A 26,108-nucleotide genomic window follows, 5' to 3' on the forward strand; every position below is an offset into this window, starting at 1 on the left:
CTCCAGAGCCCCCTGTACCTCAATTCCTATGTATTGTATATATCCTAAGCATCACCTTCTCACCATTGGCACCTTTTGCAAATTTAGAAATAGCATTTTCATTGCAGTTTATAGATTATTGATGTAAATTATGGACAGCACATTAATTCTTGTGAATCATCATTACCCATTTTCTTTTGTTGCAAATTGTTACTTTACCACCCCCCCACTCTTTGCTTTCTGTCCCAAAGCCATTCTCCCTCTTAGTCCCCTGTATTCGCTATCCATATTATTAGTTTATATTGAAAATCTAATTAAATGTTAATAACTCCATTACTTTTAATTTTGGACTATACCAACACTGTTAAATAAGCTCATAGATCTCTCACCCTCAAGTGCAATTTACGACAACAGGAAAAGGTTGACTAGACAGTTGATTAAATAGAGATACTTCAAGCACCTCAGAATCAAGTTTAATATCAGTGGCATACGTCGTGAAATTTGTTGACTTACCGGGAGGAGTACAATGCAATACATGATAATATAAAAAAGTAAGTAAATCAATTACAGTAAGTATATATTATATTAAATAGTTACATTAAAAATAGTGCAAAACAGAAATAATAAAAATATTTACAAACTGAACGTTTGCTTCTAAATAAAAGACTGGAGACTTGCAATAACTGTTGTAATTGTAGCAAAATGTTTGCATGATATTACAGCAGGCTCAGATTGAAGATTAGTCGATAACCTCAGACCCGAGAGTCTTCAGGCGTTACAGTCTGGAGCAAAGAAATACCGAGCCCTGCCGGAACTCAGCAGGTGAGGCTGCAGCTGTAGTGGCAAAGGGATGAGTCCTAATGCAGGATCTCAACCCGAAACTTTGACCAGCTCTTTACCTCCACCCGCTGGATATCTCCGCAGTCCATTACCCCAGTTGTACTGTGTATTTTAAACCCATGTCTTTCAACATGATAAGACAACGATGAATTGAGGATATTAATTGATAACTCATTTATTTGTTAGTATTTTAGCATATTTGCTAATGCTTAATCAATATTATGAACAATCTGTAGTGCCAGTGATCGAACTTGGAGCAGTGATGGACAGCTGTCAATTATCCTCTGAGGCGCTCCATAGCCGAAAGTGCTGGGGCCAATCAAGGAAGCGGATGCTGGTCGGTGAGGAGTGGATCAGCCGGTGCGAAGCAAGAGGCGTTGCGATTGGCTGCAGGGAAAAATGGCGGCGGCGGTCGAGTTTCCAGAGCTGAAGGAGGTGAAGCGCGGTTTGATGGCGGTGAGCGGTTTGTGCCGGGAACGAGGGCTGTTGCAAAGCGCCAAGTGGTGAGTCTCGGAGTCTCAGCGGTAGGGAGCGCTAACGGCCTGCGCCCTGCGGCTCCCATTGGCCTCTCCTTTCCGGTGCCCGGACCTGATGTTCTGCTGCTCCCGGGAGAGAGGCGACGTGTGGGGCAGGCATCTGGGACAGGGGCGGTGGGGAGCCGGAACGCTCCGGGTTTGGGGGAAGGGGCGGTGGGAGTGGGAGGCTGGAACTCCTGGGTCCTCAAGGGGAGATGGAGCAGGGCTGACACCTTGCAGAAGACGGCGAGTTGCTGCACAACTGACTAAACAGAGAACCAGGAATAACAACAGAAGCTGCTGAAGGAATTCAGTGGATCCGCATTTGTGAGGTGGGTGAAGGTCAGGACCCTGCATCGAGCATGTAGACAGAAGATTGTCAGTGTAAAGAGGTGAGTCAGGGATTAGTAGGTGATAGGTGAAACCAGGTAAGGAGGGAGTTGGTGAGCAGAGATAGCCAGACTGGAGTTGGATGACAGTAGATGGTGGGTGATAGGTAGAAAAAGATAAAGAAAAAGGGCAACAAGGGTGCAGATGCAACCAGGTTGCGGGGGGGGGGGGGGGGAGCAAAGAATTAGAGACAGGCTCGTTGGTGATGAAAGGAAACAGACTGCAGATGCTGAATCTGATGAGTAAGAACCCTGATCTAGGCATAAAGTCAGTTTCTGATCCAATGGCAGAGGGGATCCCAAGGTGATTGGAGACTGTATCTGCTGGGTGGGAATAAATCTTTTCCCTTGAGAAACATAATGCATCTTGGTCCAGGGTTATCCAGAAAGTTACTTTGTCTGAAGTGATGTGCTTCAGATGACAAAGTTTGATCCGCCGATCTCTATTGGATTCAACTCTGGGTTTTCTCCAATGCTCCACTTACCTATTATGTTAACAGAAAAATCATGTAAAAAGTGTTTTCAATTTGTCTGAGTCTAATCTATTCTACATTAACTGCTTACAAGCTACTGATGCAAAGTGTAAGTACAAGCCTTCTGATTGTTGTTTGTGTAATGGAGAAGGCTATGCAGTAGATTCCTCTACCAGATATAGGTATAAATTATCAATTCATAAATTTATGAAGTTGTGTGCTTATGGAATATTCCTTCATTTCAAACATTTATGTTTGTTGTGGGTGAACATTTATATATTAGCTAGTGACAGATTCTTAAAGGAGTTGATATGGTGGATATTGCTGGATTTGTTCTCTGGCTGAAAATCTACAAGTAGGGATTGCAGTCTCAACATAAATGGGAATTCATAATTGTGGAGACTTCATGAATTTTTGGCGTTTACCAGATACAGTACCATGAAAAATCAGTGAAAGACCATGGAGGGTCTCAACGCAGAACATTAACAATGCTTTAACCCCCTACATATTGTTCCTTCCAGTAGTGTTCTGCACAGTGTTCCTCTAGCTGTTTGTTTCTTTGCTTCAGATTCCAGCATCTGCAATCTCTTGTGTTGCAAGAATAAATCATAGATTGCATTGAAAATTGAAAACATTGAAGTAAACTGCAGAGAGTTGTAAACTTAGTCAGCTCCATCACATGCACTAACCTCCACAGTATCCAGGACATCTTTAAGGAGTGATGCCTCAGAAAGGCAGCATCTATCATTAAGGAACCTCTTCTCATTGCTACCATCAGGGAGGAGGTACAGAAGACTGACAGAACAGACTCACAATTCAGGAGCAGCTTCTTCCCCTCAGCTATGGAGGATTACAAATACCTAGGGATACGAATTGACAATAAACTGGACTGGTCAAAGAACACTGAGGCTGTCTACAAGAAGGGTCAGAGCCGTCTCTATTTCCTGAGGAGACTGAGGTCCTTTAACATTGCTGGACGATGCTGAGGATGTTCTATGAGTCTGTAGTGGCCAGTGTGATCATGTTTGCTGTTGTGTGCTGGGGCAGCAGGCTGAGGGTAGCAGACACCAACAGAATCAACAAACTCATTCGTAAGGCCAGTGATGTTGTGGGGATGGAACTGGACTCTCTCACGGTGGTGTCTGAAAAGAGGATGCTGTCCAAGTTGCATGCCATCTTGGACAATGTCTCCCATCCACTACATAATGGACTGGTTGGGCACAGGAGTACATTCAGCCAGAGACTCATTCCATCGAGATGCAGCACAGAGCGTCCTAGGAAGTCATTCCTGCCTTTGGCCATCAAACTTTATAACCCCTCCCTTGGAGGGTCAGACACCCTGAGCCAATAGGCTGGTCCTGGACTTATTTCCTGGCATAATTTACATATTACTATTTAATTATTTGTGGTTTTATTACTATTTAATTATGGTGGAACTGTAATGAAAACCAATTTCCCTCGGGATCAATAAAGTATGACTATGACTATCCCTTGAACACTAACTCACTACTTTCTTATTCTAATTTTTCTGCTAAATTTAACCATTTAATATATAATTCACATTTTTCTACTATGTATTACATTGTACTGCTGCGACAAAGACGACAAATTTTACGACATGGCAGTGATACTAAACCTGATTCTGACACTAGTATATTTCTGGATGACAGGAATCAAGGAATGCGAGAAAGGACAGGAAAGTGGTGTTGACATCAAAGATCTAGTTGAATAGTTGAGCAGACTGATGGGGTCAAACAGTCTACTCTGGCATCTCTTTCTAATGGTGTCAACCACCTTTGCAAATGTTAAATTGCTGGGTGGTGTGGCTTGTTGGACTATAGGTAATTAACCAGGCAGTGGTGCTTCAATCCAGAGAATATATAAATATTTCTAATACAAGTAGTTAAAGGGTATCTGCAGTCCTAGATGAAGAAAAGGAATATTTCTCAAAATGAATAGTAACCAAGAGGTGATGCTGAAGATCCAGAGTAACACACTCAGACTGCTGAGTTTCTCTGGCATTTTGTGTGTGCTACTCAAAATGAATACTGTACTTTGAACATTTAAGTTGTCTACATGCAAAAGTTGTGTTAGTATGTGTGTGTTACATGGTGTTGGATTTGATACATTCTGATGTCATTTGTCCAGGGCTTCAGAGTTGGCTTTCTCATTGGATCCTCTTCCTAAGGATGAGCTGCCTCCTGTCCCTCCATTATCAGAGGTATGACAATTTTTTGTTTAAAAGATTAATAAAGATTGAATTGATTTAGGCAGACACAGAACAAAGAGTGTAATAATGCAGTTGACCAGAAATTACATCTGTGTGTTTTAGAATTTGCTTGGGGGAAATGGGGCATTAAAGGCTACAGCATGGTGTAAATTAGCTGTAAAAGTGAGTGGACAGGTGAAATTTAATCCTTAGAGGTGTGAGTTGATGTATTTCGGGAGGGCAAACCATAGGACATACACAGACCCAGTGTAGGTAGAGAAAATGCTGAAGAAGTCCAGTGAATACCTGTTTACATCGAGTTGGGATGTCATGTTATAGTTTATAAAACAGTGATGAAGCCACACAGAGTATTATGTGCACTTCTGGCGGCTACTTTACAAGGTGCAGAGAAGATTCACTAAGAGATCAAGCACAAAGTAAATTGCTGGAGAAGCATGGTGGGTTAGGCAACGCTGTGGACCCAGGGGGGTAGTCAGTGTTTTGAGTAAAGACTGCATCACCTAGCTGAGTGGGCACTGCGATCAGCATGGGCTAGTTGGGCTGAAGGGTCTGTGTCTATGCTGCATTGCTCCATGACTCTATGGCTCCAGATCCCAGCATCTGCAGTCTCTTGTGTAGTGGCAGGATGTTGCTAAATTGCAGCATTTCATTTATAGAAGGTGATTGCACTGACTAGGTTTGGTTTACTTTGAGCAGGAGAGGCTAAGTAGTGACTTGATGGTGGGATAAAAATTATGAAGGATTCCAGTATGGTCAAGAGCAAGATCTTTCTCTCTCATGTTGGGGGTGTTTAAGGTAAGAGGGCATAGGCTTGAGGTGAGAGATGGGAGATGCGGATCTGAAGGGATCTTCTCTCATCTTGAGTAGTTGAAATCTGGAATATGCCTGAAAAGGTTGTGGAAGCATATAGAATCATAAAGAAGTACAGCAAAGGAATAGGCCATTTGGCCCATCTAGACTGTGCAGAACTATTTAAACTGCCTATTCTCATCAAACTGCACCAGGACCATAGCCTTCCATGCCCCTGCTATCCATGTACCTATCCAAGCTACTCACATACACTACTTGTGCTGGCAGCTCATCTCACACTCTCCTGACCCTCTGAGTGAAGAAGTTTCCCCTCAGGTTCCCCTTAAACTTTTCACCTTTCACCCTTAATCCATAACCTCTGTTGTGGTCCCATGCAACCTCAGTGCCTGCATTTACTCCATATATACCCCTCAGAGTCTCAACATTTAAGAAGCATCTCGATGAGTACTTGAATCACCTACCTATAGAAGGCTGTGGACCTAAAATGGGTAAACAGGATAAGTAGAGATGGGTGCAATGGTTGGCATGGATGTGGTAGCCTGAAGAGCTGTTACCATGCTGTAAGACTCTTAACACTAGGTACACTAGGTTATTTAGAAAGAAGAAGCATATTTTACATGGAACAGAGGTCTTAATAATATATTTGTACTTTTAACTTGTCTGCTTTGGAGAAAGGGTGGTATTAAAATTCCAGTTCAATTTATTCTTTTCATTAACAAAACCCTGAGGATGAAAATCTGTTGAATAGATTCACTATGAAGGACGGGAGCTATGTCTGCATTTTATAATAGATTTCATGTTTCTGTCTGATATACCTTTCATAAAATCTTGTTTGTACTTAGGAAGATCTGGCAGATTTAGATGCCTACACTTTGGCCAAATCATATTTTGATTTGAAGGAGTATGACCGAGCGGCATATTTTCTCAAAGGCTGTCAGAGTCAGAAGGCTTACTTCCTGTATATGTATTCCAGATATCTGGTAAGGATACATTCACTAATGATGAGATTGCTGCAAGCCTGCATTGACCCTGTGAGAACCTTTCAGTGTGACCGGGTGGTTTGGTGGGTTAGTTGTTGTCTTTCTTTTTCTGGGGCTTCTCTCCTATTAGTTCTCCAGATTCATGGGAAAAATTTCACAGCTTGTGTTCTTTCCTTATGTATATCATTTTCCAAAAGTCTGTGGAAATTTCATTGTAATAAAAGGGATCCTTATCTCTCCTCTCCTCTCCACTCCCATTAGGGTCAATAAGTTTGTAAGCAATAATATGCTTGCTATGCATGTGTTGCCTTACTGAGGATATCAACAGTGAATTAATATCTTGAGGAATACTTCTATCTGTGAAGGTAGTAAATTCAATTGGGGCAGAATTAGGCCACTTGACCCATCAAGGCAGCTCTGCTATTCCATCATGGCTGACTTATAAACTTAAGAAGCTGTGCAAATGGTGGAAATCAAACCAACATACACAAAATGCGGGAGGAACTCAGCAGGTCAGGCAGCATCCATGTCTGATTTATTATTCCTCTCAACCCCATTTTCTTACCTTCTCCCTGTAACCTTTGACACCCTGACCAACCAAGAACCTGTCACCCTCTGCTTTAAATATACTCAGTGACTTGGCTCCACGGCCATCCATGGCAATGAATTCCACATTGCCACCACCTTCTGGCTAAAGAAATCCATTCTCCTCTCTGTTCTAAATGGACATCCCTCTATTCTGAGACTGCAACCTCTGGTCTTAGACACCGACGAAAGGAAACATCCTCTGCTGTCTTGGCCTTCCGATATTCAATTATGGAATGACATTCTCCCCTCCCCATTCTTCTAAACTCAGTGAGTATAGGCCCAGAGCCATCAAGTGCTCCTCTTATGTTAACCCTTTCATGCCGTTATCATTCTCCTTAACCTGCTCTAGACCATCTCCAATATCGGCGCCTTACTTCCTAGATAACAGGCCCAAAACTGCTCACAATACTCCAGTTGCGGTCTGGCCAATGCCTTATAAAGCCTCAGCATTACAACCTTGCTTTTATACTCTAGTTCTCTCAAAATAAATGCTAACATTACATTTGCCTTCCTTTCCACCAACTTAGCCTGCAAGATAATCTGTAGGGAATCCTGCACAAGGCCTCTGAAGTCCCTTTGCACCACTGATTTTTTAATTTTCTCCCTGTTTAAAAAATAGTCTATGCCTTTCTTCTTTCTACTAATGTGCATGACCATATAATTCCCTACACTATATTCCATTTGCCACTTCTTTGCCCCTTCTCCCAATCTATCCAATTCCTTTTACATGCCTTCTCTATTTCCTGTTGAAATGTGTATTCCACATCCGGGCTACTGTTTGGGGCCTGTACATAACTCCCATCAGGGTCTTTTTATTCTTGCAGTTTCTTAACTCTACACAGAAGGGTTCCACGTCTTTTGATACTATGTCACCTCTTTCTAAGGATTTGATTTCATTTTGACAAACAGAGCTGCCCAACCCATACAAGGTGTATCCTTGGATGTTAACCTCCCAGCTATGATCTTCTAGCGATGCCTGCAACCTCATACCTGCCAATCTCTAACTTATCCATGTACTGCGTGCATTCAAATATAACACCTTTCTTCCTGTATTCATAACCATTTTCGATTTTGCTCCATGTTACACTTTACTGCATCCCACTGACTGCAATTTTCCCCTATCACCTGCTTATCTATCCTCACAGTCTCACTGCACACTGCATCAACTTGCATATCAACATCCCCATTCTCAGCCTTATCACTCTGGTTCTCATCTCTCTCCTAACTCAGTTGAAACCTTCCTCAACAGCTTATCAAGCCTGGCCATAGGGATATTGGTTCCCCTTCAGATTCAGGTGTAACCTGTCCTTTTTGTACCTCTGAAGTCCCTTTGCACCACTTTTCCCCAGAAGAGATCCCAATGATCCAGAAATCTGAAAGCCTGCCCTCTACTCCACTTCCTCGGCCACTCATTCATCTGTACCGTCATCCTATTCCTGCCCTGTCAGTGCCACGCTGCCTGACTCTATCCTTCCCTGCAGAGCCTCAGAGCCAGCCATAGTGCCACTGGCCTGGCTCCTGTTGCACCTCTTTCTCCTCCCCCCTCTCCAGCAGATATTGCTGAGAGGTATGGGCACAAGGGTCCCCTTTACCAACTGCTTACTCCCCTCACTTCTCTTAGTGGTCACCCATCTACTATCTGAAGCCTGCGTGCTAGGTGTGACCACCTCAGTAAAAGACTCGTCGATGAAGGTTTCAGTCTCCCAGATGGTCTTGAGTGCATCCAGCTCCAACTCTGTTTCCTTGACCTTGTCAAGAGCTGAAGCAGATGTCATTAGGGAGATCATTGAGAAGCCTGGAATTCCACATCTCTCAGGAGGAGCATTCCACTGCCAAGAATGAAGGTTATCTCCTGTTATTTCTACTTGAATAGTTACCCTGTTCCATAGACATTCTAAAAAGGGAGAACCCCATTTTGAGAAGGTGTGTTTTAATGTGACAGTAATCACAATGAACCCCTACTTAATTTCCATCTTTTAGATCTCTGAGATTTTTTCTTTTGTTCATTTAGTTACACAGATTTTCAAATTTCTTTATCCTACACTCAAATCTCAGCTTTATAATATTCTGCTGATATCACGGCAGTGACTTGAGGTTCTCCCTAGCTGATAAATGCTTGACTTACGTACAGCCCATATATGTTTGGGAGATTGGTGGTATGGATTTGCAGGCTGTTGTGGGGCTGTAAGCATCTTCTTTCATGTGGGAACTTTGTTACTTGCTTGATTTATGAGTAGTTCGCAGTTCAGGAATCCAGCCACGAACAGTTTTCAAAGTCATTCCTGAGTGGTTCTCTAGTCCCAACTGCATTACAGTTCATCCATCTCGTTATATCCAATCTGCATTATGGAAACACGCATTGCAGCAGAACTACCTGTATTAATGATGTGCATTGATATGACATGAGGATAAGTACATTTATTATCAAGGTACATATATGTCACCATATACAATCCTGAGATTCACTTTCTTACTGGCATACTCAGTCAATCCAAGAAACGTGATGAAATCAGTGAAAGACCGCACTCAACAGGACAAATAACTGATATGCAAAAAACAGCAAACTGCAAATAAACAAAGAAAAAAAATAAATAAACAATAAATATCCAGAATATGAGATGAAGAGTCCTTAAAAGTGAGGGCATAGTTAGTGGGAACAGTTCAGCCATCAAGTGAAGTTAAATGAAGTTACCTCCTTTGATTCTAAGAGCCTGATGGTTGAGAGGTAATAACTGTTCCTGAACCTGGTGGTGAGGGTCCTAAGTCTCCTGTACCACCTTCCTGATGACAGCAGCGAAAAGAGAATGTGCCCTGGATGGTGGGGGTCCTTGATGATCGATGCAGCTTTCCTGTGATGGTACTCCGTGTAGATGTGCTCAGTGATGGAAAGGGCTATACCCATGATGGATGGGTTGTATCCACTACTTTTTGTAGGATTTTCCATTTCAAGGGCATTGGTGTTTCCATACCAAGGTACTTTTTAATGCAAGCTTGTTCTTTATTTCCTCCTTGAATTGCCAAGAAGGAAAGCAGACAACCTGAGATCTGCTTCTCCCGTACAGCGCCCGAAACCCACACCAAAGTGCCTATGAATAGCCGTTTGAAGTGGCTTATCTAGCCTTTCAGTTTTAGCACAAAACAACAGTTAAATGGTTAAAACAGAATGTGTGTTGCAAAGATTATCCCAATTCTTGTCTCTGTAATATTGTAGCTCTGATTATAAAGGTATATTTTTTTTATTCTAGTCTGGAGAAAAGAAGAAGGACGATGAAACGGTTGACAGTTTAGGTAAAAAAAAACCTAACATGAATAAATGATTGTATAAACAATGTAATGCCCCAGCTTTTCCTGTTAACCAGTAGTAAAGTATACTTTTGCAATATTTTCTGTTTAGTTTCTTTCTGTATCTGTTCATTATTCATCTTTAATGCTGGGATGGAAATGAGCTATTTAACATATATAGCACTCAAGCTATTGAATGTGATCCTTTTTCTGATTATAGTCTTGGGCTGTCTGTCAGCTGGGATATTGGGATATTTTCTTCATGTGTCCCATTCCCTTGAAATTCTGCTGTGCAATGGCAACTGCTCTCTCCTATCAATTCCACACAGATCAAGAAAGAAGCCAGGAGATTTCTATTCAGTATCTATAAGAACTTAAGAAATTAAAGCAGAAGTAGCCACCTGGCTGGTTGAGCTTGCTGTGCCATTCAATAAGACCATGGCTGATCAAGCCATGGACTCAGCTCCACCTACCTACCTTTTCCCAGAGCCCTTAATTCTTCCGATATGCAAAAATCTATTTGTGTCTTAAATATATTTAATGCGATAGCCTTTACTGCTTCCCTAAGCAGAGAATTTCATAGAATTCACTACCCTCTGGGAAAAGCAGTTTCTCCTCATCTCCATCCTAAGACTATTCCCTGAATCTTGAGGCTACATTTCCTAGTGCTAGTCTCACCTACCAGTGGAAACAACATTCCTGTCTCTATCTTATCTATCTCTTTCATAATTTTATACATTTCTATAAGATACTCTCTCATTCTTCTGAATTCCAGCAAGTATAGTCCCGGGTGACTCAAGTGTTCCTCAGAGGTTAACCCCCTCATCACTAGAATCAACCATACAAGCGTCCAGCTGCGCCACTTCAAAAGCTAGTATGTCTTTCCTCAAGTAAAGAGACGAGGACTGCATTCACTACTCTAGGTGCTGCCCCAGCAGTACCCTGTAGAGTTGCAACATATTTCTCTGCTCTTAAATTCAATCCCTTTAGCAATGAAGGTCAGCATTCCATTTAACTTCTTGATGACCTCTTGCATCTGAAAGCCAAACGTTTGCAATTCGTGCACAGGCACTCCCAAGTTCCTCTGCACAACAGCATGGTGCAGACTTTCACCATTTGGATAATAATATCCATTGCCGCCTCCATAAACAAATTGCTGAAATCATCATTGCAGTTGCTAGGAAAAATTAATCTTAAAAGTTAAGATACTAAACATGGAGTTTAGTTGAAAATGAACCTCTTTCTCTGTAACTTAACTGCAGCATTATAGGTTGGTTATCTCACCATGCAGATAATGAATCTAATTGTATATTACTATTCCTTTTTGTATGTTTAAAATATAACTAAACTGATCTCACTAATTTTCAGGATTGGTACTAACCTGTTCAGAGAACAGTGATTAAACTTAAATACTTAATAAACTTTAATATTTCTCACTGGTTCATTTAATGATAGTTGTGAAGGCTTGTACATAGGTGCCCCTGCTCTGCACAGCACTCATTTGCCTTAGTGCTCTTGGTGTTGCATTCTGAACAATCAAATGGATGTATCCTGTAGCCTTGCAAGTTGTTGTGCCAGGGATCTGGGTGCCTGGTACCTGGTGTGAACCCCTGCCCTGTGTTCGCTCTCCCTCAGCAAAGAATCACGTGGCAAGGCTGCCCTGGAGGGCTAGTGATGGGAGGGTGAGGCAGCAGTGCAGTCTCTCAACACCGTGATGTGGAGCTCAGGGCTACACGCTTTCTGACCCAGTGAACACAGATCACTGCAAGGGACAGGCAGCGCCTGCTCAAGGATTGCACGGCTCCTTTAGACTCTTTAATGTCGGATGGGGTTGAAGCTGCTGTCTTGCCCTCTCTTCGGCTGCACCAATGTTCCCAGCCCAGAGGTTTTCCCGTGGTAATTAGATGAATGCCAGTTGCAGGTCATTGAGCTTGTCATAAAGAAATCAAAGCAGCTCTGCAATGGCACACACTCAGTGCCCTACAGGGTACAGCCGTGAGCCTCAAGTGTCAGCACTGAGCAGCGACACTGTTCGTTCTGCTCCTCACAGACAGCTTCTCCGCACTTGAGACATGGAATGATTCATTGCAGTGAGTGTCTCTGGAGAGTGCAGGGGTTCACTTCTAGTTCCCAACGTGGCAACACATTCAATACTGTAATTGCTCATTATAATACTGTGATTAGTGCTGATTCCATTCACCTTCTTGCTACATGGAAATAACCAATGCTGGTGTTTTAACATTAATTACAATATTGGAAAATCATTGTGATTGTGTGTTTATGTAATTGCCTGGGAAACACTAGGTGACAGCATTATTGGTCTGTTAAGCTTTGGTCTCTGAATAAAAGTTGTATTTGAAATCCCGGGACTGAATACTTATTTTCTGGCTGCTTGGCAGGCCCTCTGGAGAAAGGACAAGTGAAGAATGAGTCTTTGAGGGAATTGCGAGTGGAGTTGAGCAAAAAGCACAAAGCCAGGGAACTCGATGGATTTGGACTCTATTTGTATGTACCAGTTTATGTATCTCTACTACTAGGTTATTCTGTATGGGCTGTCCCTCTCTTAATAATCATGTATTACTCCACATGTTGTACTTTGAAATTGGTTACTAAGTGGAAGCTAACAGTTTGGGTCTAAATCATGCCAGTGTAAAGCCATTTTTCATTTATATTAATTTAAGATGTGAAATACACCATTGGAGTTTTTTGTATTTGACTTCTCAGTGGGAAATTTCCAAAACTTTGGAGGTGGCTTTTAAAGTATAAGCCATAAGATCATAAGACATAGGAGCAGAATTAAGCCATCTAGCCCATCGGGTCTGCTCCACCATTCGATCATGGCTGATCCTTTTTTTTTCTTCTCCTGGACTCCAGTTCCCGGCCTTCTCCTGTAACCTTTGATGCCATGTCCAATCAAGAGCCTACCAATCTCTGTCTTAAATACACCCAATGACCCGGCCTCCACAGCTGCATGTAGCAACAAATTCCACAAATTCACCACTCTTTGGCTAAAGTAATTTCTTTGCATCTCTGTTTTGAAAGGGCGCCCCTCTATCCTGAGGCTGTGCCCTCTTGTCCTAGACTCTCACAAAATGGGAAACATCCTTTACACATCTACTCTGTATAGGCTTTTCAAGATTCGAAAGGTTTCAGTGAGATCCCCCCTCATCCTTCTGAATTCCAGCGAGTACAGACCCAGAGCCATCAAATGTTCCTTGTGTGATAACCTTTTCATTCCTGGAGTCATCCTTGTAAACCTCCTCTGGACCCTCTCCAATACCAGCACATCTTTTCTAAGATGAGGGGCCCAAAACTGTTCACAGTACTCAAAGTGAGGCCTAACCAGTGCCTTTTAAAGCCTCAACATCACATCCTTGCTGTTGTATTCTAGACCTCTTGAAATGAATGCTAACATGGCATTTGCTTTCCTCACCACCGACCAACCTGCAAGTTAACCTTCAAGGTTTTCTGCACAAGAACTTCCAAGTCCCTCTGCATCGCAGATTCCTGGATTTTCTCCCCGTTTAGAAAATAGTCTGCACATTTATTTCTACTACCAAAGTACATAACCATGCATTTTCCAACATTGTATTTCATTTGTCATTTTCTTGCCCGTTCTCCTAATCTGTCTAAGCCTTTCTGCATCCTACCTGTTTCCTCAACACTACCTGCCCCTCCACCTATCTTCATATTATCTGCAAACTTCACAACAAAGCCATCTATTTCATCATCTGAATCATTTATGTACAGCATAAAGACATGTGGTCCCAACACCAACCCTTGTGGAACACCACTAGTCACTGGCAGCCAACCAGAAAAGGATCCCTTTATTCCCACTCACTGCTTCCTACCAATCAGCCAATGCTCTAACCATGTTAGTAACTTTCCTGTAATACCATGGGCTCTTAACTTGCCTTCTGAAAGTCCAAATATACAACATGCACTGCATTCCCTTTATCTATCCTACTTGTGATCTCCTCAAAGAATTCCAATAGGGTTGTCAGGCAGGATTTTTCCTTAAGGAAACCATGCTGACTTTGTCCTGCCTTGTCCTGTGTCACCAAGTACTCCATCACCTCATCCTTAACAATTCACTTCCCAACCACTGAGGTCAGGCTAACTGGTCTATAAATTCCTTACTATAGGACTGAACCAAAACCATGGTAACAAGTTTTCTGAAGTTTTGCTTTCAGTTGCCATTGCTTTGATCATATTTTTAATTCTGTGCTCAATTCTGGAAACAAAGGTATTCAGGACCTTTGAGTAACTGTAGGACTGGTAGCTGGTGCTAAGGTATTGGGAAAGTTTAGAGGGAATTGTTCTTTTCATCTTTGAAAGTAATGGATTATTCTAAACAGCAAGTCATACGATTGAAGAAGGAGGCCCAAGTGTAGATGGCTGGATAATAAACCTGGCAATAGTGTCAAATAGATCCTCTTCAGACTAAAAATAATCTGTATGAGGGTGATTCCTGGTCAGAGTAGTGATGAGAAAAGTCTGGAATTATGAGAGAACATTGTTAACAGAGTATGGGAGTAAGGCAGAAGTGTGGAATTCATGTAGGAGATAATTCTGTTGGATGACTGAGCAGTTCTTTTGGAATGATACTGTCTGATATTCTTCCTTATTTTATACTTCCTTTGACCTTGTGTATTTGCATGAATTACTTGAACTCAAAGCACAACCCCTTCAGAATCGAACTTTTAGTGTCAAATGAAAGATGATATCTTCCTTCAGCGATTACCAAGTTTGTTAGTTTATTAAAACTGTATTTCTATTAATATCTTCTTGCTGATCAATAGCTTTTCCTTAATATAAAATGAATATTAATTAACTAACTAGTGAGCATTGGGCGCACTCTTAGAGCTCCAAAGTTTAATGACTTGTGCAAGTAAGAGTCGGTACCTTTTGTGGAGATGGGGTAGAGAAAATTTGAAGAAGACATTCACTTTAGCATGGTAATTGAAATGTATAAATTTGACTGTTTAAAATTGCACAATATCATCTCATTAAATAACAATAAATGAGTTTTAGTTGTAATCAGGGATATATGCTATTTGTAATAAGTTGTTAATTTAAACTTAGACACAAGCGTAGATTGGTTGATACTGTTATACACAATGACATTAAGTTAGAATTTATATGTTAGGTATGGAGTAGTCCTACGAAAGCTTGACTTGATTAAAGAAGCCATTGATGTGTTTGTGGAAGCTACACATAGTTTGCCGCTGCATTGGGGAGCTTGGCTTGAACTCTGTAACCTCATTACTGACAAGGAGATGGTAGGTAATTTTTTTCCTTTCTGCGGAGAATCTATCTTGACAAATATATTTACATAACTTTAATTTATCTATAGAGACTAAGTTATGCCTGTGCATGAGAAAAATGGAGGGTCTGTGCTATGTAAGTGGGAAGGGTTAGATTACTCGTGAAGTAGGTTAATTGGTTGGCATGACATTGTGGGCCAAAGGGCCCATGTTGTGCTGTAATGTTCTGTATTCTATATATATTTGTATTGTTCTGTGCTATATATCATTTTTCTCTACAGTGGAAAAATCAGCATAGAATATGTAAGCTTTTAGAATATTGGGATTTGGGCTTAATTAAATTAAATATTTCTGAAGTGTTGCTGATTTAAAAATGAATAAAAGCTAAATTAAACCATTGCATTGCATAGAAGTGCCCTTATTCAGTTCTGATCTGTATTTGAAAGGAAAGACAGACCTCTCGTTGAACTGTTGATCTGGAGTTGGCATCTCTGCCTTTGAAAAGATTACCTACAACAGTGTACTGTTTCTGATGATTTTCTCTATCGTGAAAAAAGGCAGAGAAATTTATTTTTCTGTAAAATACTTGTTAAAGTTCTGATTGCAATGATTTTAGTGTTCACTTGTACACATTGCTGTTACCGAGTACCCTTTGCTTTTTCTCTTGCAGCTCAAGCCCATGGTTCTGCCCAGTACATGGATGAAAGAATTCTTCCTGGCTCACATTTACACAGAGCTGCAGTTAATTGAAGAGGCTCTTCAGAAATATCAAAACCTGATTGACGCTGGCTTTTCCAAAAGCACTTATATCATCTCTCAAATTGCTGTGGCTTATCACAATGTTAGAGGTCAGTATTAGGAGTGGATTGCAGTTGCTTCATTTTTGCATTGATCCAGTTGAGACGGCCTTCATTTTGGATTTATATTTATAAAACCTATCATTTTTCAACTTCCATTTCTAGAAGTTAATACTTTATAAAAGTTAATACTTTATAAAAGTTCACATTAAGATTCTAAAGTACCTCTCAGTGGGATCCCACCACCAAGCACATCTTTCCCTCCCCCCGCCGCCCCCCCCCCACTTTTTGCTTTCCGCAGGGATTGCTCCCTACAAGGTTCTCTTGTCCATTTGTCCCCCCATCTCTTCCCACCGACCTCCCTCCTGGCACTTACCCTTGTAATTGGAACAAGTGCTACACCTGCCCTTACACTTCCTCCCTCACCACTGTTCAGAGCCCCAGACAGTCCTTCCAGGTGAGGCAATACTTCACCTGTAAGTCTGCTGGTGTGATATACTGTGTCCGGTGCTCCCAGTGTGGCCTTCTATATATTGGTCAGACCTGGCGCAGATTGGGAGACTATTTCGCTGAACACTCATGCTCTGTCCACCAGAGGAAGTAGGATCTCCCAGTGGCCGCACATTTTAATTCCACATCCCATTCCCATTCTGATATGTCAATCCATGGCCTCCCCTACTGTCGTAATGAAGCCACACTCAGGTTGGAGGAACAACACCTTATATTCCGTCTGGGTAGCCTCCAACCTGATGGGATGAACATTGATTTCTCTAACTTCTGTTAATGCCCCTCCTTCCCTTCTTACCCCATCCCTAATTTTTTTTCCCTCTCTTTCCCTCTCACAGTAACTCCTTGCCTGTTCGCCATCTTCCTCTGGTGTTCCCCTGCCCCTTTCTTTCTTCCAAGGCCTTCCATCCTATGATACCCCCCTTCTCCAGCCTTGTATCCCTTTTGCCAATCAACTTCCCAGCTCTTGGCTTCATCCCCTCCCCCTCCTGTCTTCTATCATTTCGGGTCTCCCCCTCCCCCTCCCACTTTCAACTCTCTTACTATCTCTCTTTTCTGTTACTCCTGATGAAGAGTCTAGGCCTGAAACGTCGACTGTACTTCCTCCTATAGATGCTGCCTGACCTGCTGCATTCCACCAGCAACTTTGATGTGTGTTGCTTGAATTTCCAGCATCTGCAGATTTTCTCATGTTTACCTCTCAACCATCAGGCCCCTGAACCAGAGGGGATAATTTCACTCAACTTCACTCGCCCCGTCACTGAACTATTCCCACAACCTATGGACTCATTTTCAGGGATCCTTCATCTCATGTTCTCAATATTTATTATTTTCTTCTTTCTTTTTGTTGTCTTTTGCACACTGGTTGTCAGCCCTGTTGGTGTGGTCTTTCATTGATTCTATTATGACTACTGGATTTATTAAGTATGCCCAGGGTTGTATATGGTGTCATGTATATACATTAATAATAAATTTACTTTGGACTTTGGTAACTTATTTTGAACTAACCCAGTTACTCCAGAAATGCTTCACTCTTTCTAACAGCTCATCTTTTACATGAAAAGAACAAAGACAAGTTTGGGGTATTTCATAACTGGGAGTCCTATTAACCTAGTTTTAGATAAGCACATCAGCTTACTCATGCAGGATGCCAGGAAATTTTTTTTTAAATGTGAGGCCTACACCACTTCTGTGGCATGACAGCAGTTATGTTCCTGGTAGCCTCTAAGGAGATAATAAAGTGCTTTCCAACTATCAACTCCAAGTCTCCCACCACCACCACCAACCATCGCTGTATGTTATTTTGTGATATGGCACAGGCAGCTTCTCCACCATCTCATCCATTACTTATCCGTAGCAGCATCTCTAAAGCTTGAAACTTACTCTTTCTCCACTGTTCTACAAATTATGCACTTCCAAGTGCCTATCTATTTCTGTTTTTAAAACCTGGATGAAACCTACAGTCCAACATTCTGAGTTCCAGACGATAACTGCTTTGCATTATCTGTATCCTCTCCTTTATATGTTATGGCCTATATTTTGTATCTGTGACTGGTCCTAAAACCAAATGCTAATGAAACAGCTTCCCTCTATCTACCTGATCGAACCTGATCACATTGATCTGATCTGCTGGAAAAGAGGCTTTGGCACAGATGTACCATTTGTCTAAAGAAGAAATATATGATTTACAGTTTGTCTATTTAGTAATACCAATGCAGATTTTTCTTTAAAATGCTTCTGATTTACTTAGAACAGTGTCTCATTAAAATTTGATTAGTTGCAGACAAAATTAGTTTATCTCAAAAAATATCTTTAATTCGTGAACAACTTGCTTTTAAATTATTTTTTTAAAAACCTAAAATACACATTTTCCATTGTTGAAGAAAGGAGTAGTCATGTTCTAAATAAACTTGACTACACACAGACCTTTTCAAACATATTTATTAGTTCCTTTGCTTGCAAGAGGCTGTCAGATACATGCAATTAGCAGCAATTTCCAGCGCTGATTAACTTAGACCAGGGATGTGTGCTTCCAGCACTATTTAAAAATAAAAGTTTAGATGATCATGGAAACTCAGGTTGATTTGAATAAAATTGTGCTTGATATTCTATGACAGTTTTAACGAATTGTGCCTTCTTTTTAGACAGTTATGTGTATAAGCTAAGAGCTAAAATTGAAAGCTAAAGCTCTGGCTCGAGTTTCCCAATGTGGAAAACAAAAAAAAAAATTGAAGATGCTGAAATCGGAAACAAAAAACTGAAAAGCTGGAAAATCTCTGCCAGTCAGGTAGCATCTGTGGGATGAGGAATCAATTAACATTTCAATTCTGAGGAGAGTCCCTGACCCAAAACTGATTTATGTTTCGGCAGATGCTGCTTTACTGGCTGGGTTCTTCCAGAATTTGTGTTCCTGTTAAACTGTCCTGATAATTTGTTTATTTAACAAGAAACTAGTCCTTGCCAAATAAATATTCAAAACTCAAATTAAAATCTATCTCTTGTTTTTTCTGGCTAAAATTGAATTAACATCTTATCATTGACATCTGCCTTTGCTGAAGAAGTTATGTGCTACCACAGTCTGATGTCCCTCCAATTCATTGAACGTTTTGTATGTTACTGGGTGTGTGAAAGCAACTGCGGATGATGACCACTTATTGGCTCAACTAATTTAGACAAGGTGTACCCAAGATTAATTTTTGCTTTTTTTAAAAAAATTGAGCACTTCTATATTTGTTTTGAAGTTGGGATGATATAAACATTTCTCGTTTTAGTTTTATGATTTATAAAGATTTCTTAATTATCAGTGTGCTTTGCTGAACAAATGTTTGCTGGATGAAGGGTTCTTTTGATTCATTATGTTCCAATCTGGATATGTTTGAGCATCATAAGTTCAGGAAATGCTGATTTTGTTTTTCATTTCTTTGCAATCCTTAGACATTGATAGAGCTTTAACCCTTTTTAATGAGTTACGGAATCAAGATCCATATAGAATAGAGAATATGGACACTCTATCCAATCTCCTGTATGTTCGGGTAAGACATAATAGACATGTTCAAAAGTATTCAAAAGTCTAAGAATGTAAGCAACTAATTTCCATCTTGTGTAGTTGAAGAAATCTAACATAATTTACTTAATGGTTTCTGCTTTTTCCTAGAAGTGATACAAAACTTTATTGCATAATGCTTAAACTAGTGCCATATTCTGATAGCAATGTTGTCAAATAATAATAATTTTTCTAATGTAACGATATTTTGTGTGACAAAATCTAAATTCTTACAAAATTTAGTTATTTGCTTTGCTCTTCTCTCCTGTCCCTTATTGGATAAAGACCATACAAGTTTCACAAATAACTATTAAGCACTAAAATTCAGCCTTGATACGTTAATGATCAGAGTGAGTGCTCTGATTCAGTGTGAAGAATAGGATGCCTGATTAGTAATCTGTGTCTTGATGACATTACGCTTGGTGGCGTCGGAACTCCATTCATCCAGGCAGCTAATGACTACTCTAGCATGCTCGTATTTTCACTGAAATCCTGCGTTAACATTAAAGAAATTTCATCTTGCCTGTTGAAATCAACATATTTCAAGTCTTCGAAGCAAGGTTGTGATAAATACTCTTTATACAATCAGTTCGGGTTTATTATCACTGATGTATATCGTGAAATTTGTTTTCTGGCAGCATTACAGTGCAATACATTAAAATTACTATAAGTTACAATAAGAAAAATTTTTAAATAAATTGTGCAGGAAGAGCAAAATACTGAGGAAACATACAAAATGCTAGATGGCAACCTCTGGTGATTCCTTTTGGAAGACTGTGCAGTTTCTCATCAAAACAGGAGAATGAGGGAGAAGGATTTGGAGGACTGAAAAGAAACCTGGAAATGCACATATTTAATCTTGTTTTCACAGGAGAGGCAAATTGTGCAATCTGTCTAACCTTTAGTAATTCTGGGGGTACTTTTCCTTTTCTGAGTAGAAGTACCAAGTCAATTATTTTCCCAGAGCATCATATTTAAATTATCTTTGATGTGAAAGTGTGAAGACTGTTAGTGTCATCTCAGATTGTATTTGTGCCAAAAGAATTTTCTTACATAAATTTGATTAAAGCAAAATAAAGTAAATAAAAGTTGACTTTAGTCCCAAATGATAGTAAATAATTATGTTTGTTCCTGTTTTTATATTTCAATTAGAACATGAAGCCTGAGCTGAGTTACCTGGCACATAATCTCTGTGAAATCGACAAGTATCGAGTGGAAACATGTTGTGTGATAGGTAAGTGTTGTTTGTTTCAGGCAGGTTATTATTGGCAAATAAACTTTTCCTGGGCTCAAGCCAGGTGCAGGTATTGATTATAACCGACGTTTAGATGATGAACGTCCCTGAAGAAGATGGCAGAGTCTGTTATCGAAGTGTCGGTTATAATCGATACCTGTACCTGGGTCAAAGCCCGAGAAGAGTTCGTTTGTCATATACGCTGGGAAAACACTAGATCCTTTTTCAGGGCATTGTTGCTTAATAATTTGATAAACAAACCAAAATACTAATTTGATCTGTTAATGACCATTTAACCCTCTTATTTAGTTGAGACTTGTGAAGGAAGTTTTATCTGCTGTTTGTTGAGTTTCTACATTATTTTGCGTCTGCTACTTTGCAGTGCCCACCTGCAGCCAGTAAGTCATATAAGAACATGGCACACTTTGATATTGATTGACACTCCTCCCGTTTCTTCCCATGAAAAATGACTGTCGTCGTGCTTGAGAATTAAAATCAGATATAAAGGTTCATGCTTACAGTCTGTGTCGCCAGCCAGTGGCACAGAGTATTTGGACTCCAAACGTGCCATTCAGTTCTTTTTTGAAGAATTTAAGCAGCATTTTAGATCCACAGTGAAATAAGCATGTTCATTATTATTTTCTCTTTATCCCACTTTTAATGAGAATATTGAAACACCAAGCAAAAGATTGACCAGCACACTCGTACCTTATTGAATAGAGTTGAAGTTTCTCTATATTTAAGACCAACAGGATTTAGATGTACAAGAGAACAGTGATTCTCTTTGGGGAATTTAAAACTGTTATCTTAAGTCTTCTTGATGGTCTGGAATCCTGCACTGATATTAAAGATATTTCAACTTGCCCATTGAATTCAACATTTTCCAAATCTTTGGAGCAAGGCTGTGCATTATAGGAGCTTAGATAATTACTAAAGAAGTGTCATCATCAGCGTTGATCACAAATGAATATAGATTAGATCATGAGGACATGCAGTCCTCTTTTATTGTCATTTAGTAATGCATGCATTAAGAAATGATACAATATTCCTCCGGTGTGATATCACAAAACACAGGACAGACCAAGACTGAAAAACTAACAAAAACCACATAATTATAACATACAGTTACAACAGTGCAAGAATACCATAACTTGATGAAGAACAGGCCATGGGCACAGTAAAAAAGTTCAAGGTCTTTGGAAAATCCCACATCTCACGCAGACGGGAGAAGGAAGAAAACTCTCCCTGCCATGCCTGACCACAGTCCGACTCTGAGTCGTCCGAAAACTTCAAGCTCCGATCAGCCCTCCGACACTGAGTACCGAGCACCATCTCTGCCGAACGCTTCGACCCCAGCCTCGGTCGCCAGCAGCAGGCAAAGCCGGGGATTTTGGGGCCTTCCCTCCGGAGATTCTTGATCACACAGTAGCAGCGGCAGCGAACCGGGCACTTCAAAAATTTCTCCAGATGTTCCTTTGTGCTTCTCACGTCTGTCCCGATCGAATTAGAATTGTGCACGGCATCCTACTTACAAATACGATATCATTTCACCAGAGAGCTGCGCGAACTGCGTCGCATTGCCATCTTCTCCTCCCGCCTCCCGAGAATAAATGGGGATCTTATCTGAAGATTTTTACTGATGGCTCAGTGGACCCAGAGAGCAGTAGGGCAGGATTTGGGATGTATGTGTCTCAACTTGGAGTTAGGATTGGTCACCGGGTTTCAGATGGTGTTTCTGTCTTTGTAGCAGAATTATTAGCAATCCTCTGGGCCTTATGGTGGGTAGAAGATTCTCGACCATGTAGGGTTATCATCTGTTCGGATTCTGCTGCTGCCTGAGAGGCTATAAAAAGGAATAAATCAAAAGCTCGTCCTGACATAGTTGTTGAGATTCTCTTAGTGTTGTTTAGAGTAGGGAAGATGGGTTGTGCAGTTAGATTTTCATGGATACCTGGGCATGCTGGGGTGGAGGGAAATGAAATTGTGGATGGCATTGCAAAGTCTTCCTTACAGAGCAGGCAAGTAGAAATTAGAGTTCCCCTAGGCAGAGCAGAATTGAGAAGTAGGATTAAAAAAGGTATAGAGAAGAAGTGGGAGGAGGATTGGGAAAATGAATTAAACGGCAGGCATTATTTTTCTAGTCACCCATTAGTTGAAAAGGTCTCAGACTGTTACCTTTTAAGTCGTAGAGATATGGTGAAATTTACAAGACTTAGGTTGGGGCATTGTGGGCTAAACTATTATTTAAAGATAATAGGAAAACATCCTACTGGATTATGTGACTGTGGTAGTCCAGAGACAGTCCAGCATGTTTTGCTGAGCTGTAATCGATACAAAATTGAAAGAAGCATGTTGTTCAAGAGGCCATCTGGCTTAAACGTATTTTGGTTTTCTATTAAATGTTTGTCTGGCCATCAAGAGAATCAACATCTGATTGAAGAGTCTATTATTCAGTTTATACGTGAGACTAAGTTATATTCGAGAATTTGAGTTCCTTGAATTTCTATAATTAATTATACATCCTGCGGAGGGCAGTAATACACCTAGATACATCTAAACTGCCGGAAATAGAAGAAAGAAGTGTCTTGGCCCGAAACTTCGACTTTTACTCTTCTCCATAGATGCTGCGTAACCTCCAGCATTTTGTGTGTGTTGCTTTGGATTTCCAGCATCTGCAGACTTTCTTGTGTTTTAGATGATTACTCTTTATACAAAGTAACAGGTAATCTCTGGTAATTCCTTTATGGGGGCTTTGTAGTTTCTTGTCAAAACTATGGTTGGCTGCAGCAGGAGTGTTCAAACGGGAATGAGGGAAAAGGATTTGGAAGACTTAAAAAGATTTGGAAGGTGCGCATTTAATCTTGGTTTGAATTAAAAGGCAAATTGTTTGGTTAATCTAATCTTTAGTAATTTTTGGGTACATTCCTGTGTCAATTTGCAATACAGAAGTAGGGTATATCGAATCAGTGGCCTTCATTTGTATTAAAAGTTTTGGTACTGTTTCCATTTATGTTTATATCTTCCATTATTTGAGCATTTCCCATGTATAAAGAATGAAATTTTTATCAATATAGAAACCATTGTCCCAGCCTAATCTTATTCTATTGTGTTGTCACTTTCTAGCCATTCTCAATTGATGGCATCAGTAAAAGGAAATGTGGTAATCTCACCTCCCAGAAAAACAGTACTCAGACTATTACCTAGCATGAGTTACCTCACTAAGTGTGGGTTAGGATTCATCCAAAGGCCTTTGGGTCTCTACTGCTTGGAGTTGCTGCAATGAATCTAAATTTTAATGGAACGTTCTCTCTCTTCTATTCAAGGCAATTACTACAGTTTAAGATCTCAACATGAGAAAGCAGCCCTGTACTTCCAACGAGCACTAAAGTTAAATCCTCGTTATCTTGGTGCCTGGACGTTAATGGGCCATGAGTATATGGAGATGAAGAACATATCAGCAGCAATTCAAGCCTACAGGTACTTTCCAGTTGATTGCATTAGGAATCTTGCTCTTTTAAAACCTGTATACATCCAGTCCTTGTGTGCTTTTTACATTCACTCATTGTGGAAATAAGCGCACTCATCCTCACACTCTGGGATATATTTGACCACCAGAGCCCTCTGTTTATCCAACCCATGTTATCTGTAGTTGATGACAAATTGCAAATGTACTACTAGAAGCATCATTTTAGCTGTGTCATTAGTAGATCTTGTTCTCAGGTTTCAAAGGTAATAACATAAGAAATGGGAGCTGGAGTAGACCATTTGACCCTTTGAGCCTGCTTCAGCATTCAATAAGATCATGGCTGATCTAACCGACTCAACTCCATCTACTTGCCTTTTCCCCATAATCCTTAATTGCCCTGCTATGTAAAAATCTATCTAACTGTGTCTTAACTATATTTAATGAGGTGGCCTCTACTGCTTCTCTAGGCAGAGAATTCCCAGATTTGCTACTTTCTGGGAAAAGCAGTTTCTCCTCTTCTCGGTCCTAAATCTATTCCACTGAATCTTGAGACTATGTCCTCTAATTCTAGTCTCACTTACAAGTGGAACCAACTTTACTGTCTCTATCTTATCTATCCCTTTCTTAATTGTATATGTTTCTATAAGAAGCCTTTTCATTTTTCTAAATTCCAACAAGTGTAGTCCTAGGTGACTCAAGTCTCTTCTCGTAAACTAACCTGACCCCTCCATCTCTGAAACTTCCTCTACACCGCCTTCAAAACTAGTATATCTTTCCTCAAATAAGGAGACGAAAATTGCGTGCAGTACACTAGGTGCAGCCTCTTCATTACCTAACACAGTTGCAGCATAGCCACCAGAATTGAAGGCCAGCATTCAATTTGCCATCTTGATTCTCCTTTTTAGCATAGATATATATACACCTAAGGGAGCGAGTTTGTAAATCAGGCATGAGCAAAAGATGTTGGGAATGCCAAGGGTGGAGTACCTCTGGAGAGGTGTGGGACAGGTGGCAGGGAAAGAGTGCCGGGATGGGGGGTGCTGCAGGTGCAGACACACCCAGCCCTGAGACACCAGGCAAGATCAGTTGATTCCAAACAACTGGTTTATTGATCATTGCACAATGTATCTCTGGTGCTTCCCCTTACCTGCCCCCTTCCAAGTACTGAAAGTTTTGGTGCTTTCACTTTTTTTTAATGTGTTGAGCATTTTTGCGTTAACTCATGTTCAGGCACTGAGTTCTAGAACCCCACCACTTTGAGGATTTTTTTTGCCCACTTGTCTGAGGTCTGGCTTTTGCCTCTTTACTTGGGCAGATAGCTCCGTTCTATTTTCTCTGTCTAGGCTTCACATAATTTCAGATATCTCAAATCAGATCAAATTCGATCTCCTCTGTCCCACAGAAATAACCTCAACACAGTTAGTCTTTCTTCAGTTAAAATTCTGCCATACGGTCAATACCATTGAAAATTTTCTATATCCCCACCTTGTCCAATCGTACTTTTGTGAACTGAACTGAAATGTAAGGAGCACCGAGCTGCAGCTGTTTTATTGTTTCAAAGTCTTGACATCATCTCTCTTAATCTAGGCTTAGCATAGAACAACATTCTATGCATTTCAAATACTATTTATTGCCTTGACTTCGGTTCCTATAAACTTCATTGTGAAAGAAGTTTACAATTCATATTATGAATTCTTTACAACACCGG

General features: G+C 40.6%; 1 protein-coding gene across 2 annotated transcripts in view; it reads left to right on the forward strand.

The window, feature by feature from the left end:
* Positions 1-1,210: 1,210 nt before the first annotated feature.
* The window catches only part of cdc23 (CDC23 (cell division cycle 23, yeast, homolog)), a 35,334-nt gene continuing 10,436 nt past the window's right edge, over positions 1,211-26,108 (forward strand). The window contains exons 1-10 of one of the 2 annotated variants that reach the window (XM_072263609.1): positions 1,211-1,322; positions 4,345-4,417; positions 6,079-6,216; positions 10,050-10,092; positions 12,486-12,591; positions 15,236-15,368; positions 16,024-16,201; positions 19,592-19,689; positions 20,853-20,934; positions 24,258-24,411. In XM_072263609.1, the coding sequence (XP_072119710.1) occupies positions 1,219-1,322; positions 4,345-4,417; positions 6,079-6,216; positions 10,050-10,092; positions 12,486-12,591; positions 15,236-15,368; positions 16,024-16,201; positions 19,592-19,689; positions 20,853-20,934; positions 24,258-24,411 (1,109 nt within the window). In that variant the 5' untranslated portion in view covers positions 1,211-1,218. Of the gene's footprint in view, positions 1,323-1,574; positions 1,667-4,344; positions 4,418-6,078; positions 6,217-10,049; positions 10,093-12,485; positions 12,592-15,235; positions 15,369-16,023; positions 16,202-19,591; positions 19,690-20,852; positions 20,935-24,257; positions 24,412-26,108 lie in introns of those variants that run through there. The other variant, XM_072263610.1, reaches the window with a different exon arrangement.

Source organism: Mobula birostris, chromosome 7, assembly GCF_030028105.1.
Source record: "Mobula birostris isolate sMobBir1 chromosome 7, sMobBir1.hap1, whole genome shotgun sequence".
NCBI lineage: Eukaryota > Metazoa > Chordata > Chondrichthyes > Myliobatiformes > Myliobatidae > Mobula > Mobula birostris.